The 16,969-nt window shown below is 39.2% G+C and overlaps 5 protein-coding genes and 2 long non-coding RNA genes across 13 annotated transcripts; 6 read left to right on the forward strand and 1 right to left on the reverse strand.

The window, feature by feature from the left end:
- Positions 1 to 1,847: 1,847 nt before the first annotated feature.
- LOC104811806 (transcription factor MYB36) lies at positions 1,848 to 3,878 on the forward strand. The gene is made up of 3 exons (XM_010538626.1): positions 1,848 to 2,108; positions 2,207 to 2,336; positions 2,942 to 3,878. The coding sequence occupies exons 1-3, from the start codon at positions 1,973 to 1,975 to the stop codon at positions 3,705 to 3,707; spliced, it is 1,032 nt and encodes a 343-aa protein (XP_010536928.1). The 5' UTR covers positions 1,848 to 1,972; the 3' UTR covers positions 3,708 to 3,878.
- Positions 3,879 to 4,553: 675 nt separating this feature from the next.
- Positions 4,554 to 5,724, forward strand: LOC104811807 (pathogenesis-related protein PR-1). The gene is made up of 2 exons (XM_010538627.1): positions 4,554 to 4,812; positions 5,138 to 5,724. The coding sequence occupies exons 1-2, from the start codon at positions 4,578 to 4,580 to the stop codon at positions 5,500 to 5,502; spliced, it is 600 nt and encodes a 199-aa protein (XP_010536929.1). The 5' UTR covers positions 4,554 to 4,577; the 3' UTR covers positions 5,503 to 5,724.
- A 363-nt stretch (positions 5,725 to 6,087) lies between these two features.
- On the forward strand, positions 6,088 to 8,646 carry LOC104811811 (putative lipase ROG1). Its single transcript, XM_010538634.2, has 10 exons — positions 6,088 to 6,442; positions 6,529 to 6,596; positions 6,786 to 6,856; positions 6,965 to 7,204; positions 7,333 to 7,496; positions 7,597 to 7,652; positions 7,752 to 7,804; positions 7,895 to 8,018; positions 8,090 to 8,187; positions 8,306 to 8,646. Exons 1-10 carry the CDS (start codon positions 6,273 to 6,275, stop codon positions 8,375 to 8,377), a joined length of 1,116 nt encoding a protein of 371 aa, XP_010536936.1. The 5' UTR covers positions 6,088 to 6,272; the 3' UTR covers positions 8,378 to 8,646.
- On the reverse strand, positions 8,637 to 11,517 carry LOC104811810 (CBL-interacting serine/threonine-protein kinase 21). Of its 6 annotated transcripts, none has more exons than XM_010538632.2 (12): positions 11,043 to 11,517; positions 10,897 to 10,968; positions 10,701 to 10,808; positions 10,559 to 10,630; positions 10,425 to 10,478; positions 10,209 to 10,334; positions 10,031 to 10,120; positions 9,832 to 9,942; positions 9,643 to 9,750; positions 9,432 to 9,551; positions 9,205 to 9,345; positions 8,637 to 9,121 (listed from the first exon to the last, which is right to left on the reverse strand). In XM_010538632.2, exons 1-12 carry the CDS (start codon positions 11,271 to 11,273, stop codon positions 9,053 to 9,055), a joined length of 1,302 nt encoding a protein of 433 aa, XP_010536934.1. In that variant the 5' UTR covers positions 11,274 to 11,517; the 3' UTR covers positions 8,637 to 9,052. The 6 variants fall into 6 exon arrangements, with proteins under 6 accessions (XP_010536934.1, XP_010536933.1, XP_010536931.1 ...); XM_010538631.2 differs by having other exon boundaries at positions 9,643 to 9,753; XM_010538629.2 differs by having other exon boundaries at positions 8,637 to 9,345.
- Positions 10,278 to 11,049, forward strand: LOC104811809. 2 transcript variants are annotated; one of them, XR_771519.2, is made up of 3 exons: positions 10,278 to 10,370; positions 10,738 to 10,802; positions 10,886 to 11,049. It is a non-coding gene; the product is annotated as an uncharacterized LOC104811809 (long non-coding RNA). The 2 variants fall into 2 exon arrangements; XR_771517.2 differs by having other exon boundaries at positions 10,282 to 10,370; positions 10,680 to 10,802; positions 10,946 to 11,049.
- On the forward strand, positions 11,208 to 11,786 carry LOC104811808. The gene is made up of 2 exons (XR_771516.1): positions 11,208 to 11,299; positions 11,513 to 11,786. It is a non-coding gene; the product is annotated as an uncharacterized LOC104811808 (long non-coding RNA).
- Positions 11,787 to 14,722: 2,936 nt separating this feature from the next.
- LOC104811812 (zinc finger protein CONSTANS-LIKE 5-like) lies at positions 14,723 to 16,430 on the forward strand. The gene is made up of 2 exons (XM_010538635.2): positions 14,723 to 15,586; positions 15,711 to 16,430. The coding sequence occupies exons 1-2, from the start codon at positions 14,870 to 14,872 to the stop codon at positions 16,095 to 16,097; spliced, it is 1,104 nt and encodes a 367-aa protein (XP_010536937.1). The 5' UTR covers positions 14,723 to 14,869; the 3' UTR covers positions 16,098 to 16,430.
- The last annotated feature ends 539 nt before the right edge of the window (positions 16,431 to 16,969 follow it).

Raw genomic sequence — 16,969 nt, forward strand, 5'->3', positions numbered from 1 at the left:
TTTCCGTACGTTTTAAGCATAGTTTTGGCCATCCTTTATTTGTTGGGAGGAAATAATAAAAAGGCTTACAAAATTATAACAGTCAAGGGTTTGAATGCCAATGTTAAGCTTGTGCTCGTATCGTATTTAGTTTTTTTTTTTTTTTTTGGTAAAGCGTATTGCATTGCAAGATTGTCTTAATTCACCCCAACGAATCCACACATATAATTTATAACCCCCCCAAAAAAAAACCCGATAGAGTTAATAATGTAAACATATAATCTAAATATTTATTCCATATAAATCAAATCACAAAATTTGTTACATAATCTCATAGCTCAACATTGGTCATGATTTTTGTCAGACATTATAATTATCTTTAACGGTCCATCAGCTTACCTTTGATTTTGGTTGTTTGGAATGAAAAAAAAAAACATATGGAACTGATATTAGTATGAAATGCAAATCTTGAGGAAATCAGGAATAGCTGGGCATTGAGCACCGATTAATGATTATAGAGTGAAGCCAGCGGGTCGACATCTCAAGCTTATCCGCTTGACTTGAAAACGAGATTTAACAATTAAAATCATATATAAATATGAATCGCCAGCTCTAAGATATATATCTTAATGTGTGGGATTTTGTCAAACGCATAGATTCTAGGGTTTTGAAAAAGGACAGGAAGAAACGTTGTGTTTTAATAAAGCTCTGAATCCGCTTATATTATAATATCACAACAGAATATTAGTTTGCTCCTTTTTGAAATTTTGATGGTTTCCTCTTTGTTATTTTATCGATCGGCTAGTTGCGGTTCTCTAACTCGCTTGATTATATATATATATATAGAATTAAAAAGTCCACATCGAGAATCATCAAGGCCAATAATTATACGTTGTCAAATGAATTACCATGATAATGTAGTCTCTAGTCTCTATGGTAAAAAGACACCCTCCGCAGCCAATCACTACTTGCCACGTTAGACAGAATCCATGCACGGTAGGATTGGTAGGGTTATTCAACCGGTTAAATGACAAAAAGAAAAAAATCAAAGGTAGAATGCATTGGAGATTCGAAGTCTGGTGTACATAAAACATGTAAATATCCGTATGCTTAAGAAGGTCTGCTTACGCATATGGTCAAATTATACACAATTATGTATATAAACATAAAATATAAACACAGGCGTATAAGTCAAGGGCCAGCTTCTAGAATCTGTCTGGGATAAATAAACGTTTTTAAGGGATGAAATTAAGTTAACGATTGCTTTTGGTTGAAGTCAAACTTAATTTGCAGAGTCGTAGGATACGGTCTCTCGATATCGACGCTTGTCCTAACAGCACACGGATCCTTGTAAGCTCGTATTATATGCAATAAGCATATTATTATTATCGGTCATCATGCAACAGATGTTCAACCATGAAATGAATAGATGATATCATACTATATAATGGCCGATGATTTTTTTTTTTTGTCCAATTTTATCGATATGATTTGTGTTATGCTAATTATATCTCTTGCTTTAGAGGAGAGAACATTTCAACCCTAGTTGCGACAAACCAATCAAGAGGGTGGTTTTGTTTCCGTTTGATATTGTAATAATAACCAAACTAATCCCGGCCCACCAACGGGAAAAAGTCTCTCTTTCTTTATTATAAACACGAAGAAAAATTGGTGCCACAAATTGTCCATTTGCGTTAACACTTTACCAAAAAAAAGCATAAGAAACTAATCCAAAAAGCAGACACAAACCCTAGAGATTATAATAATCTGGATTTAAGATAAGAAAATTGCGTAAATTATTAAGACTTGTATTTTCTTCTTTAAATATTTGGTCGTTATAACAAGTGTTTTAGAAAACCCATCTCTCTTCGTCCCTATAAATCTTGCCCTTATTCTTTCGCATTCAACACATGTTCTGGTCAACTGAAGAAGAAGAAGAAGGACATCGGAAACAGTAGAAGTGAAGACTGACTGGTTAAGATCAGAGACAAGAATGGGAAGAGCACCGTGCTGTGACAAGGCAAACGTGAAGAAAGGGCCGTGGGCGCCTGAAGAAGACGCAATGCTCAAGGACTACATCCACAATTATGGAACCGGCGGCAATTGGATCGCCCTTCCTCAGAAAATCGGTACGCTGACTTATCTACTCTTCAAAACATATATATGTGTATATACCTTTTGTGGTGAAGTTGACGACGTTTAATTCGTCCGTGAATGCATATATTAGGGCTGAAGAGATGCGGAAAGAGTTGTAGGTTGAGATGGTTGAATTACTTGAGACCTAACATCAAACATGGTGGATTCTCTGAAGAAGAAGATAACATCATTCTCAGTCTCTACATCAGCATCGGCAGCCGGTTGGTCCACTTAATAACTATATTCATTGTTCAAGTTTTCACGTGTCATTAGATTCATCGTATATACATTAAGAGCCTTTTTTTCATGGAACTCTAAGGTCAGTTACATAAACGATTTTAACTAATTTAAAGTAGCAATTCAACCTAAATGCTAAATTAAATGAACAAACCCCTTTGATCTCTTAATTAGGGTTATATGTTATATATACAGAGACTTTACAAGGTTTTCAAGAGAGCGTATCGATTTGGCTTTGAGGGTTTGGACTTGTTATAGTTGTCCTTTTATCCTCTGTCTCTGAATCTTTAGCTGAAACGCATGCGATCCCTTGTCTGTGAAATATATGCACATCTTCATTCCCCTGATAAAATATTAGGGTTTAATTTAATATATTGTCTCTTTCCGCTTGTTTAATTTTCTTTGGTGTTTACACATGCACTCATGCCCTTGGACAAGTATCCAATCTTGCAGATAATTCAGGGCTTGCAAAGTCCACAAAAAAATTGTTTGGTTCGGAATGTTATATCTACGTTAAAATTATGCTTTTTTTACATATATGTATTATATATATAGCGAATGTATATATAAGCGTTTGAATGCTGTGTAGGTGGTCCATAATCGCTGCTCAGCTTCCAGGGAGGACAGACAATGACATCAAGAACTACTGGAACACTAAACTGAAGAAAAAGCTGCTTGGGAGGCAGAAGCAGATGAGTCCCTCTGACTCAATCAGCGACTCTAACCAAAGCTCCAGGAGCTCTCAGTCTCAGAATCTTAGCAACTCGGCTCTTGAAAGGCTTCAGCTTCATATGCAGCTTCAGAATCTACAGAGCCCTTTCGCCAGTTTCTACAACAACCCTCTCCTTTGCCCTAAGCTTCACCCATTGCTGGACCCGAGACTTGCATCGCAAGAAAACTTCCCGTCACTAAAATCTGATCAGAACAAGTTTCCTCAAACCAATAACCGAGTCTCACCGCTTTACGGCCATTGCAATGCAACCATCTCTCCTAATTCAAACCCCGTTGAACCATCCTTAAACCCGTTTCTTGATTTCCGGCCCAATCCCAATTGGTTCTTGGACAACCGAAGCTTCTTCTCAACAGGGTTGTCTCAGGAAATTCAGTTGGATCGTAACGGCTTGGGTCTCGTGAAAGAGATGGACAACAGTTCCAAGGATGCTGAAGTGGCTAATGATTTCGATCTTCTAACCGAGATGAACGTTGGTTCAAGTTTGTGGTCGGAGGAGTTCGAGAGGAAAATGACGTCTCCGAGCTCCTGGGACTCGGGTTCGGCATCTGTAATGGGCCAGACAGAAAATGGGATCGTCATGTTTCATGATTACGCCGAGATGAGTTACGTCGAAAGTGCGTAACAGTTCCATGCATCGTGGTGGGGTTTTATAACTATTAGGGTTGCATTGATGGTTAATTGCATAAATTGTATTGATAACGGACATAAAGCTTGTACAAGCGTTGGGGTGAAAATCTATGTACTGTATAGTATCTTTTTGTAGTACGTTGTGGATAATAATGTAAATCATATGCTTATATGCTTTCCATGTTTTAATTTCACTCTTACCATTACCACGCAAACCAACATCAAGAGCTTTTTTTTCATATTGTTACCATGCTAACGGCAGTAAAATTAGCACGGGTTTTATCAATTTGAAATGTTGTGGTCATATGTAACGGTTCAAATTAAAAACAAAAAAGAATAGCAAATATGATGATGAACAGTTTAGGCAAAGGGCGCATTTATTTGCAGATATGTTAATACGGTTTTGATGTGTTGGGCTGGGCCTCGGACACATAAAGATCGAAGCCTCATTGAAGAGAGAGATTTTTAAATATAAGCCCGTAGGAGCATTGACAAATACAACGGATAAAAAAAGTACTTAGACAAGGACAGTGGTTCCAATATTCTAAATTTTTGTATTTACTATTAAATATTCCAACATAAACCGTCCGTGGTCAACATTTTATATATGTGGTGAAATATATTGTAAACGCAATTGGGTAAATGTTTATATTTTCTCCTTACCGACGAGAAACTACAATGTGGTGAACCATAATCGAACATGGAAACCACATTCTCGTTGACAAACAAAAAGTCCAAATGTATCATAAGCAATCCCTTATTTAAATACTCTAAAACGAACTTATATATATATATATATATATAATCAACTTACTCCCAGCCAAAACAATCAATTATTGGCCGATCCACACCAGACACCACAAGAATGGCGACCGTTGCATCAACTCAGACTCTGGTTTCTACGATCGCCCTTCTCTTGTTGGCCTTCCAAATGGTCAATGCAGACTATTACCGTCAGAGACCACCACCCAGCCCGAGCCCCAAACCCTACATTCCGAAGATACCGAGACCGGTCATTCCGAGCCCAACCCCACATCCACCCGCAGGCTCGTTGGCTCGTCAGTTCCTTGACCCGCAGAACGCTGTCCGGTCGCGGCTAGGTATGTTTTGAACTTCAAATAGCATCTTCTTCTTCTAGTTCAAATACTGACATAGGAAAATAAAAAGGAATTTAATTCACTAATAAACATGTTTATATATAATAAGTCGGTTACAATTTATTTAGCCATGCTGCCACTCGTATTTTGCAAGTTTTTCCTGTTTATCTTTATAACTCTTGCATTAAAAGAACCTATTCGTCATATTTGTGTTATTAACCGGGTTGCATATATATAACGTTGATGTACAATCATGCAGCAGCTGTTAGTTGATAACTGTTGCAATGTAATTAGCATATATATATTGGTTATTTCTGGTGATGTAAAGGTCTGCAGCCGTTGGTGTGGGACGGGCGGCTGGCCGGGTATGCGACGTGGTGGGCGAACCAGAGAAGATACGACTGCAGCCTCACCCACTCGACCGGTCCGTATGGAGAGAATCTATTCTGGGGAAGTGGGTCGGACTGGACACCGGGTCAGGCCGTTCGGACATGGACCGTTGAGGGACAGTTCTACAGATACGGAGCCAACTCGTGCGGGGGAGGGCAGATGTGCGGTCACTACACTCAGATAGTGTGGAGGGACACAAAGCGTCTGGGATGCGCACGTGTCGTGTGCGAAGGCGGTCGAGGAGTCTTCATCACTTGCAACTACGACCCCCCTGGCAACTACATCGGCGAGAAGCCTTACTGATTCTCCTCTTTTGTGTTTTTATGTGTTGAATTTCGGTTGTTTTATGTGAAACCTATTTGTGTTTGGTCATGATGATGAGCTTTATCCGTTTACTTGATCCCATGTTGTTTGTTGGATCATGCCCTCGTATTTTGGAGGCTGTCTATGTTGCACCACCACAAATGAGTGGTGTTTCAACTCTTTTTTTTTTTATTCGTCCATTATGATTTTCCATTTTCACAACTATATTTGCCATGAACACCTTATCTATTCTTTTCCTTTAAAAAAAAAATAAAAATGCCAAATTTTTTTATAAGAAATTTTGAGCACACAGAGGTGGGCCCCATCAGACAAAGCCTAATTATGAAGAACGCAGGAGAAAGCCTAGTGGTACAAAGCCCAATTAGAAATCAAGCGGTGGGCTTTCAAAATATCACAGGAGTTCTGCTATTTTGGATAGCCATGTATTTGTCTATTAAACCCCCAACCCCCCCCCCCCCCATATTTTATGATTTCAAAATATAAATCCCCTTGCTATTATTAATCAACCAGGTATCGTTGGTTTATTACTTCAAGGAGACCATGTTGTATTAAATAAATTGTTAAATTGTCGTAGTCGACGAATCGGGGACTTACACGTGTTACAGCTGCGATGAAGATTATTTTCTTCTTCTTCACTCGTTTGCTTTATTAGTTTGTTGCACATGATCGCGTCCTTCCCTGCATCTCCATCTGCGACCTGATCTCTTCGCCCTTTTCGGCAGCAGTTCTGGTCGGAGAATTTCGCGCATATGATGTACCTGCGGTGGATTGGTTGCGGTTGCTTTCCGGCGAACAACCGTGGAAGGGGGCTGAAGTCGGAGATAGACAGCGGCGGCGAGGATGTCTTCGATTCGGCGGCTATGGAGTCCGCCGAGAAGCCGGATCATCTCGTGGTCATGGTGAACGGCATCGTTGGAAGGTACGGGGATCACCGGCTTTTATAATTTTCATCCCGTTTCTCTCAGTATGGAAGTTCATGGAGATGTTGCGTGGTTCGTGATTAAGTGCCGGGGATTGGAAATTTGCGGCGGAGCAGTTCGTGAAGAAGCTTCCGAACCAAGTAATCGTGCACCGTACGTATTTTAACTCATCGGCTTATGGTTTTTGAGTGTCTTCCTTGTGTTTTCCGTTGTTAGGGTTTATAACTCGTTTACTAGATTATCCGAACAATGTGCATGGATCGGGTTTCAGCCTACCATCTGATATACTGGTGTTGACAGAATTTGTTGATTTGATGAAAGTGATGGTTTACCCGCAAGCAGGTAGCGAGAGTAACTATGCAAAGTTGACATTTGATGGGGTTGATCTGATGGGCGAGAGGCTGGCTAATGAGGTATAGTATCGAGTAATGAATATTCGAATCCTCGTCACTGCAGCTTGATTCCACTCGTGATCAGTGTCTTGTTTCTTTTCCTTGATTAATTGTGGTAATCTTATGCAGGTTTTATCTGTTATTAAGCATAGAAGTGGCCTTAGGAAGATCTCGTTTGTGGCTCATTCATTAGGAGGTCTTATTGCCAGATATGCTGTTGGGAGGCTTTATGAGCAAACCAGCGAAGCCAACTCTCTCGATCCTCTTTCAAGGACTGGGAGTGAGAAAGGTGACAGAATTGCCGGGTTAGAACCTATGAACTTTATAACTTTCGCAACACCTCATCTTGGTTCGAGGGGTCATAGACAGGTGAATTGATGTTTTAAGTTGCATGTCTAGGTCAAACGATCTCCTTTGTTCCCTATATGGTTTCGACCTGTTTCCATTTCCCCGGACGGTCAGAACTAATATGACATGCTCTCTCTGTCTTTGTTCAGTTCCCTATTCTTTGTGGCCTTCCTTTTCTTGAAAGAACAGCATCCCAAACTGCACACCTGGCAGCAGGGAGGACAGGAAAGCATTTGTTTCTGGTGGACAAGGATGATAGCAAACCTCCTCTTCTCCTCCGGATGGCTACGGATTCTGACAATCTGAAATTTATGTAAGTCTATATAAATTTCTCATTGGCTATGTTGCTTCTCCGTCTGTTGACATCGAGGACAGAGACAGAAGTATTTCCCCTCTCCTTATGACTTGAACAGATCAGCTTTACATGCCTTTAAGCGCCGTACGGCCTATGCAAATGTGAATTATGATTGTATCCTTCTCAATAAAGGTGCAGTATATACATAACTGTCAATGGTATCACATTTGCTTCATTTACTAGAGAGAATGTTTGCCTTCACTGCCGATGTAGACATGGTTGGGTGGAGGACATCCTCAATCCGTCGTCAGAATGAGCTCCCAAAGGTAGGCGTTTACTTGGTACATGTTATGTTTTTTTAATCCGTTGTGACGTTGGGTTTGATTCGGTAATTCTTATTGCTTCTCCTCTTTCAGCCAGATCTTCTTGCAACAGATCCAAAATATCCACATATCATCCATGTAGAACATGGAAAGATGGACAATGTCAGTTGCAAGCCAATTTCTACACTAGTAGTAGATGAGAACACAAATTTCGAAGGTTTGTCATCATTCCATCTGATAATCTAAAAGAGATCACATAAACTTAAATCCATGTTTTGTGATAAATAGAGGAGATGATCAAAGGCCTCACTCAATTACCTTGGGAACGTGTGGATGTTAGCTTTCACAAGAGCAAGCAACGTTATGTGGCTCATAATACCATTCAGGCAAGTTTTGATATACGAAACCTTGTGTGTTGAAGAGTTCATGTTCCTCATTCTCGGTTCAACCATCATACAATCATGTCCCTATCCATCATATTTACATAACGATTCTCATTTCCAGGTGAAGACCTACTGGTTGAATTCCGATGGCACAGATGTTGTGTTTCACATGATAGATAACTTTCGCCTCTAGACCTGAAGAGTTCCAAGTTTTCAATTTCCTTCGGGTGGATAAGCATTCAAAATTTCACCATTTGGTCATATTCTATTGTGTGCTTTATGTTGTATGGAATGTGTGGAGTTTGATTACGTATATGGTTATAGTTGATATGTGTGCTTTTTTTTTCTCTTGTAGTTATTTTTTTTCTCGGGTAGATAACGGTCTCACTACCCTACAATTTTTTTTTTAATCTTTGTCACTTGTAGAAACAATAGAGAGTGGCCAGCTCATGTGTTTGAACTTGTCGTGTACTACTACTCTTTTGGCAAAACCAATTACAAGGGTATCTAATGTTCACTTTTACACCAGAGGCAAACTATATTTGCTTTTTCTTTTGGTGCTTTGCTTTGATGTCATAGATCCTATGTGACTGTGCTGCCGCGGAGTGCCTCTTGCATGTTATATATCAAGCACCGCTTCATTTTCATTGAGGATCCTTCATGATCTATGTACCTGGTAAGTGGGGAATGTAAATCTGATTATCCAGCTAATGATCAGCCCCAAGCCCCCTTTCTTTTCTTTTTTATTTCCTCTGTCTTTGCCCTGTGGAATTTGCCTGATGGGAAGGGACCACAGTCCACAAGTTTTATAACTGTAGTGCTATAATATATTTTGGTAGTTTTGTTGAGTTTCTGCCCAAGTGACTTGCTAGTCGTCATGTTCTCGTGACGATGTTTCTGTTTGCTCTGTTAATATACTTGACAAGCTTTGGTAGAACTGTCCATGAAAAGCCTAGTATCAACCTGAGTGAATAACCAAATATAAAACGATAGTGTAATTGAAGGGATTATTATTTGTACCTCAGCGAACATTGTTAGCTCTCCTGCGGATTTTGATATTTCTATGACACAGTTGGTTGGAGTTACTTCAATCACCTCTGCTGATAAGTCACAACAAGATCTAGGAGATCTCACTGTCTTCTCTTTTTGGTGAATTTTCATCTGGTACATTCAAGTAAGATTGTTAGTGCCCTTTTGCCTATGTGAGTTTCTTTCTTCTTGCTTGTTATACTGGAGAATACACATACCTTGAAGTGTTTTAATCTTTGAACTGACAGGTTAACATCAGTTGCTGCAGCTTCAATTTTCTTGATTGTATCTTGTGCTGTGTGCTTGGACCCTAGCCTTTTTCTATATTTCTTGTCATCCTGAGAGAATTAAGCAGCTTTCAATATAAGATATTGGCAATGAGTTAAAATACAAACGTTTATTCAAGCTTTTGAGTTTGAACATATTTGCCTGTTCTTCGAAAAGACCTGACAAATCGAGATCGCTAGACATTGCTATCAGCTGAAATGCATTTATGAAACTTGATGATGCAGGTGCATTTCTCTCTGTAGCATTTCCCTGCTGACCATTTTAGGTTTTCAGCTAAAGTGATAGTGCCTTAAGCTTGAATGTTACTCCTTTCTTAAGAGGTGAACTTACCTGATTTGACTCGTAAGCTGCAGAGAATTTATCTTGGCATTCGTATCCATAAGTCGGAGCATAATTTATCCTAAACCAGGAGTCTTGGAAGATTTCAGGTATTGTTATACGCTGCAATGATTTTGTTCAGACATTTTCATGCATAACCGTTGAATCTGTAGGAAGTTTAGAGAGATGTGAATGTTTGCAGATCATGTACCTTTTGAGGATTTGGATCAAGGATCCTATAAATTAGTTTTATGTGGCTTTCGGTGAACCATGGTGGGTATGTGAAGTCGGCCCTGAGTATCTATACGGACATATGACTCAGGAGGAGACCGAAGAACTTCCAATATCAGCCATAACAAAATTGCAGGTTTCAAGGAAATGGAATGTACCTTTTTATACAGAACCACAAGAGCTTGATCATCAAATGGAGGATAACCCGCGAGAAGTTCAAAAAGGATCACTCCACAAGACCAGACATCAACAGCTGCTCCGCTGTAGCTCTTGTTTAGAAGCAACTGTTTCAACAATTTTGCATGAGTTATTGCAGGCAGGTATGTTTTTGAGTTTTATACATAAGAAAACGTTGTCATGAGCAGTGATGTTACCTCAGGTGCTAAATAACATGGCGACCCACAAGCTGTAGATAGCATGTCCCCTGACTAAAACATAACCAAACTTTATAAGGCTACACTTTCAAAGAATTTCATCTGTTAGAGAGAATCAGGTTTCAAGCATGTACCGTAGGCACTGCACTGAGTCCAAAGTCTGACACTTTCAGATTACCCTCAGCATCTAGTAGCAAGTTTTGTGGCTGCAAAGCATTTATTTCATGTGTGAGATTGTCGCATTATATGAAACAGGAACAAAAATGGTAAACATGCCTTAAGATCTCTGTGATAAACTCCTCTGTTATGGCAGTAATCAACCGCATCAATCAATTGGTGGAAAAGCTTTCTTGCTTCCGACTCTTTCAGCTTGTTCCGGTAAGCCTGCACAATGTGAGACCAAAAAGTGATTTTGTTTTTGTCTTGTCAGGGTTTTACGATTGCCATGCCTGAAGTGGCAGGTATGTCTTACAAGTTTGTCGGAAAGCTGACCACCTGGGACGTGTTCCATGACAATACAGATCTTGGTCTTGGTGCCTATCACCTGCGAATCAAAGATGATATTGGAAGAAGAGCAGAAGAAAACGCAGAGAGAGAAAGCGGCGATGGGAATTCAACCTCATGAATCCGGACGATGTGAGGGTGGCGAAGGAGCTTCATCGTCTGTATCTCTCTCTTAACCTGAGACTGAAGACCCTTGTGGACGACCAAAGACTTGTCGATGATTTTGATGGCCACGTAGGTTCCGGTGGTAGTGTCGACTGCCATTTTTACTTTGGCGAAAGTCCCTTCCCCAATGGTGCGTCCCAGCTTGTACTTTCCCATCTGCTTTGTGGTGAAGAAACCCATCACTCTCTCTCTCTGGATCGGGAAAGGTCAGAATTCGTGTGGGAAACGGGCTTCTTCTTAACTAACCACAACTCATGAGTCTCGTGTTTAATATAAAAACACCTCCCTCTCTGTGTTATCTGTTCTTAATTTAATGGCCTTTAATCTCTGGGGGGGATGGTGTATTGGCCCACGCTGTTTGACTTTTAGAAGGATGACGAGAAGAGTAGAAACTGAGCAAAGCCGTGTTTTGAATGCAGGGGGGGATTTCGTAACGAGTTTGACCGTTGGCTCGTGGTGTGCAGCTGAAGAACGTCTCCTCCTCCCTCTGAAGCGTAGATAAGAATATTTAACTCTTTTCTTTCTTTTGTACGTGCGCCTTAGGTAGACACAGATGGCTTTATATTCTATTAAGAAAGCTAAGAAAATAAAAATAAAATAAATGGTCTTTTTTTTATTAATTTTTTGGGGTGGGGGTTACGTGTCCATTTGAGCTTCATAAAACTAACATATATATAAAGATGGTTTCGGATAGGATAATGTGACGATGACCACTCATAATGATCTTCTTCCTTATGGAGACGCATCAGACGAACAGCTTCCGCATAAATATCTCCGAAACACATTGTGGGTATGGTAGTGCAATTATTTGAAGAGTTGGAGATAAAGTAAAAAACTTGAAGAGTTGGAGATAGAAACGAGATGTTGGAGATAGAGGCGATATCGGAGCAAATTCGAGAGGAGGTTATCAGATCAATTCATGGAAATCTAGGACAAACAAGAGAAACCTATATAAAGAGACACAAGTGCATATCGGTTCTACACAGAGAACAATATATATTTTACTTAAGAAAGTTTTTCTATTAGTGAGTGTGCTATATAGAGAACAAAACATATTTTACTTAAAGAGAGATTTTCTATTAGTGAATGTGTATCGGAGATCTATTGGAAAAATCTTCATTCTTCTGGTGAGAGTTTTATGTGAGGTTTTTTATTAGTAGAACTTATTCTGAGAGGGATGAAATTTAGAGAGAGTTTCGTCTGTGTGTTGAATGCAATTCTAACAAATGAGTTGTAGTTGACAGATTTTTCAAGTGAATATGACTGATTAGTTTTTTCGTTTACCCTATGAGAATTCGATTTTTTTAGAATATAACTAAAATTTTGTTGGATTATAATTTTTTTAATTTCGATATTTCTTCAAATCTTACTGAAAAAAAGACTGAAATTAGATTGTCAGAGATCTTCTTTAAATTTTTTTAAATTTTATTTTAAAAATCCATCAACTTTTAATTTTTTTTAAAATCATGTATTTTATGTTATTTTAAAAATATAGTTTATTTTCTTATATAATCACTTTATATACAAATTATACACTATATGATATTTTATTTACCAAAAAATTATTTAAAACACATGTCGATGATTAACATATCAAACATTAATTAATAAAAAATATTATCAAATTTTTATATACAGTTATAAAATTAATTGATAAAATATACTTAATTTCAAATATAAAACGTATACACAATTTACTATAAATGCATGACATATATAAATTATATAATTATAAATATCATAATAAAAACCTAATATTTATACAATTTTTTGTAAGTTATATATATGGTTTATGGTAGTTTTTTCAAAAACGTTTGACAAATTTTTATAATAAAAGTTGATTGTTTTTCCTGCAAATAGTTGATTGTTTTTAGTTTATTCTCTTTAAATTTTATATGCATTAAAATTGGCCAATTTGTAAAAAAAAAATAGTGAATGGGTTTAAAGCCCAATAAATTTGTTTGGAAGGGCCACAAACTGTTTTATTTGTAACCAGTAGCAGATATCAGAGTCCATTGTACAAATCATAACTTGTAGAGTTCATGTAAAGATACGGCAGGTCGCACTGATTATTAAATTCCATAGGAGTGAGTGATGCGTCAATCATATACATATGCATACTCTCGAAATGAAGGCCGGAGTGGGCATGCTGGCATTTGGCAAAGGTCACCTCCACCACTTCCTTTTAAGCTTATTTTGCATTTCTTTGGTTGCTTCCACCAAATCCAGTAAATATTAATTTACCTTATCATAATATATGTGTGTGTAATGGCCACAGAATCATGACAACTAAGGAGCCGTGATAATGATAATAAAATAAATAGGCCATGCATTCCTAAATTATATCTATCAATAACGGCAACACGGCCACAAATGCACATGCCATTCTCATTCCCCTTCCCGAAGTTATAATATCCACGCATGGATCTAAACATTGGTTAGATAACAAACATATAAAGATTAGATTGAATTAATGATTATCACTTTTGGCCATTATGCAAGGATTGAGATGCGGTCAAATCGAGTGAGCAGTCAATGCCCACAAACCAAACAAATAACCTTTTCGAAGTGCCATCAAATTATGGACCCCTTTCCTGTATCATGTCGGAGCAAGATTTCTCATTAAATAATTATTACATGCCTTGGCAGTCATATATATATATATATATATATATATATGAAATATTAATAAGAAAAAATCGACATATAGAGCCATTTATGCAATTCCAAAAAATAATTATAACATTCCACCTACAAACGAGAAAGAAAAAGAAAATCCAAAGATAAGTCTATGGCATTTTTTGTTGTAACCCAAAAACAATTATAACACACTAATGTGATATTTTTTTTCATCACAATTATTTAAGATTGTATGATATGACAAGTGAGGATATAAATAAGGAATAGTTGGAATATGAACTAATCACGCCAAACTAGTGTCTAGTGATTCTAAATCGAGGTCAGGACGATAGCAAATCCAAGCCGAATGCCGTATCCGACAAGTTGAGAGAGAGAGCATTCCTAAATTATCAACATATGAACACAAAGGATATATATATATATATAAATAAATAATATGTAAGATTAAAAAGTAGAAAAACCGAAATAAGTAAATATTTAAAAGGGTCGAAGGCTTTTTTAAGTTTCTTAAAATAGAAACTAAAACCTAAATCATGCCGACCCTTTTGTCTCCATTCCAATCCCCCCCCGCCTCATCGGCTTTCAGTTTTTTTTTTTTTTTTTACATTATTTTTCTTAAATTTCATGTTACAACTACTTATTATTAGCACTGTGAAAATGAGATCCATCAAGGAAAATACTAATAGTTTGACAAACCTTTCCTTATCTGCCATTTTTTTTACCATATTTATCTGTAAACTTATAAACTCAATCTGGAATTTGTATATGTACATACAAAAAAAATCTTTAACGAAGAATAAAATGATGAAAAAAAATTAAGATAATAATATTTTTAATAGAAAATCAAGATACTCAAGCAACAAATAAAACCTTGAGGATATTTATTATTCCCAAAACCCAAACGGTGAGCCTAATTTTAAGGGGGGAAAAATGTTGGCAAGTCAAATTAGTATGTAGAAGCATTATTACAAGCGAATTATTCGGGTGGATGTTGTTGAACCACGCGTCGAGATTTGATTCGTTGACGGATCCTAACTGGACTCCACATATCGCCTCAGCAAATCAAATACCCGACTCTTACACAGCTCCGTTTTTTAGCTCCCAAAACACAAATAACAGAGAGAGAGAGAGAAGCGATGGGAATCGAGCTTGATCACGCCAAGGGAATGCCCGGCGATTGGCGCTCGGCGGCGCGTCCCTGCGACGGCTGCAAATCGGTCGCCGCCTCCGTGTTCTGCCGAGTCGACTCGGTGTTCCTTTGCATAGCGTGCGACTCGAGGATTTACTCGTCGTCGCGGCACGAGCGCGTGTGGGTGTGCCAAGTGTGCGAGCAGGCTCCCGCCGCCGTCACCTGCAAGGCCGACGCGGCCGCTCTCTGCGTCTCATGCGATTCCGACATCCACTCCGCCAACCCTCTCGCCAGCCGCCATGACCGTATCCCTGTCGAGCCCTTCTTCGACTCCGCCGTCGCTAAGTTATCCTCCTTCCTCGGCAACTTCACCTCTTCCGCTGCCGTCGATTTCCCCGCCACGACGGGCCATTCCGATGACCTTGGAGTGTGCCCGTGGCTGATCCCCTTCGATTTCAATGATAACAACAAAATTAACATCGACACAACTGCTGAAATGAAATCCTCTGACTTTGTTTTGTCCGATTTCGATCGATTGATCGGCTTTGAGTGCCCCAACTCGTTTCATCCGCCGCAGAACAGCGGTGGATCCGACAGCGTTGTCCCGGTTCAGACAAAACCCAGTCATGTCTCAGCGACTAACACCGATCACTGCTTCGACATAGACTTCTGCAGATCAAAGCTTTCCGCTCTCCGCTACCCGACTCAATCCACCAGCCACAGTGTAATTCCCCGCCAAATTCCGTCAATTTATTTTCTATATAGCTCTATGAATCAAAATCGAAATCTAAACCAAAAAATAGCTGGCCTTGGGAGAAATCGACTTGATTGAACGTATCGTATTTCAGGTATCGACGTCGTCCCTCGAGTTCGGCGTTGTCCCGGAAGGAAGCACCTCCCTGTCGGAAATTTCGATACCCTTTGGACGAAATGTGAACGGGGGGTCGACAGCAACTGCCGGCGATCCAAGCCCCTCATTGTCGGTAGGAACCACGAATCAGCAGATATGCGGTTCGGACAGGGAAGCTAGGGTTTCGAGGTACCGGGAGAAGCGGAAGAACAGGAAGTTCGAGAAGACGATTCGTTACGCCTCCAGGAAAGCCTACGCCGAATCGCGGCCGAGGATCAAAGGCCGCTTCGCCAAACGCACCGAAGCCGACAACGACAACGACATCGTTCTCGTCGGCCACGTGTACGCTTCCGCCGCCCAATACGGCGTCGTACCGTCGTTCTGATTCGGCGGTCGTGGTTCAATTATGCAATCCTACGTTGGAATGTTATGTTAAGGCGCGAGTTAAAATCTTCGGACAATATCAGCCGCTGATCCCGCGGGAGCATATTAATTATAATGAGCTTCACCGTAGAGGAACGTCTCATCCTCTTCTTCAGCTCCCAGCGGAAAAGGAGCCCGTTTACATTTTTTTTTTTTTTTTGTTTTACCTCACGGGCTGTTGCAAGCCCGTAACGTCTTTTTGGGTTTCCCCTGTTTTTACTATAACAACAAGTTGTGGAATTATAACCTGTAAAATCTATTTCTCCGTTTCTATTGGCAGACGTGTTGGGTTGTCGTTTGTTTGAATAATTAGCGGTCTTAGGTAGAATGTAAGCTTAATGCCAAGATTGTATATAAACAAAATAAATGAATAAATAAAACATTTAAGACGGATGTTTCAAATATAAACATAGGTACGTAACATCCTATCGGAGCACCAAAAAGTGGAACGAAATCTTGTGAAATGCATCTATCTGTTCAATTACAATTTAGAGGTCAACATCTCACGGTCAAACGTAAACGTAAGAATAGCGGTTTTCAACAGCATCGAAACTGTCTTCCCGCTTTGGAATCGAGTGTTTGTTAATGTTAGAACCATGGCAAATACGCAAAGGACTTTGGTACAAAAACTCAATGCGCGCTTGCATTTCTCCAAGAAAAGATCATATAAATGGATATCTAATCTATAAATGATTTTTCTTTTTGGAGGAAACGGACGATTTAGGGATCTAAAACCCATGTTATAATAAATGAATTCCGATATTTCTGGAACTTCCGCTCACCTCTGCCTTTTGGGTTTCTGTAGAGCCAATCTCTCTTTCCCATAGGATAATG

Source organism: Tarenaya hassleriana, unplaced genomic scaffold (assembly GCF_000463585.1).
Source record: "Tarenaya hassleriana unplaced genomic scaffold, ASM46358v1 Cleome2, whole genome shotgun sequence".
Classification (NCBI taxonomy): domain Eukaryota; kingdom Viridiplantae; phylum Streptophyta; class Magnoliopsida; order Brassicales; family Cleomaceae; genus Tarenaya; species Tarenaya hassleriana.

Coding starts and splice junctions, on each gene's coding strand:
- LOC104811806 (XM_010538626.1), top strand. CDS start 1,973: ATGGGAAGAGCACCGTGCTGTGACAAGGCAAACGTGAAGAAAGGGCCG. Junction 2,109..2,206: donor CGCCCTTCCTCAGAAAATCG/GTACGCTGACTT, acceptor TGCATATATTAG/GGCTGAAGAGATGCGGAAAG. Junction 2,337..2,941: donor TACATCAGCATCGGCAGCCG/GTTGGTCCACTT, acceptor AATGCTGTGTAG/GTGGTCCATAATCGCTGCTC.
- LOC104811807 (XM_010538627.1), top strand. CDS start 4,578: ATGGCGACCGTTGCATCAACTCAGACTCTGGTTTCTACGATCGCCCTT. Junction 4,813..5,137: donor CGCTGTCCGGTCGCGGCTAG/GTATGTTTTGAA, acceptor GGTGATGTAAAG/GTCTGCAGCCGTTGGTGTGG.
- LOC104811811 (XM_010538634.2), top strand. CDS start 6,273: ATGATGTACCTGCGGTGGATTGGTTGCGGTTGCTTTCCGGCGAACAAC. Junction 7,653..7,751: donor TGCAAATGTGAATTATGATT/GTATCCTTCTCA, acceptor CTGCCGATGTAG/ACATGGTTGGGTGGAGGACA. Junction 8,188..8,305: donor TGGCTCATAATACCATTCAG/GCAAGTTTTGAT, acceptor TCTCATTTCCAG/GTGAAGACCTACTGGTTGAA.
- LOC104811810 (XM_010538628.2), bottom strand. CDS start 11,273: ATGGGTTTCTTCACCACAAAGCAGATGGGAAAGTACAAGCTGGGACGC. Junction 10,809..10,896: donor GTCAGCTTTCCGACAAACTT/GTAAGACATACC, acceptor CACATTGTGCAG/GCTTACCGGAACAAGCTGAA. Junction 9,346..9,431: donor AAAGATTAAAACACTTCAAG/GTATGTGTATTC, acceptor TGAATGTACCAG/ATGAAAATTCACCAAAAAGA.
- LOC104811812 (XM_010538635.2), top strand. CDS start 14,870: ATGGGAATCGAGCTTGATCACGCCAAGGGAATGCCCGGCGATTGGCGC. Junction 15,587..15,710: donor CTCAATCCACCAGCCACAGT/GTAATTCCCCGC, acceptor ATCGTATTTCAG/GTATCGACGTCGTCCCTCGA.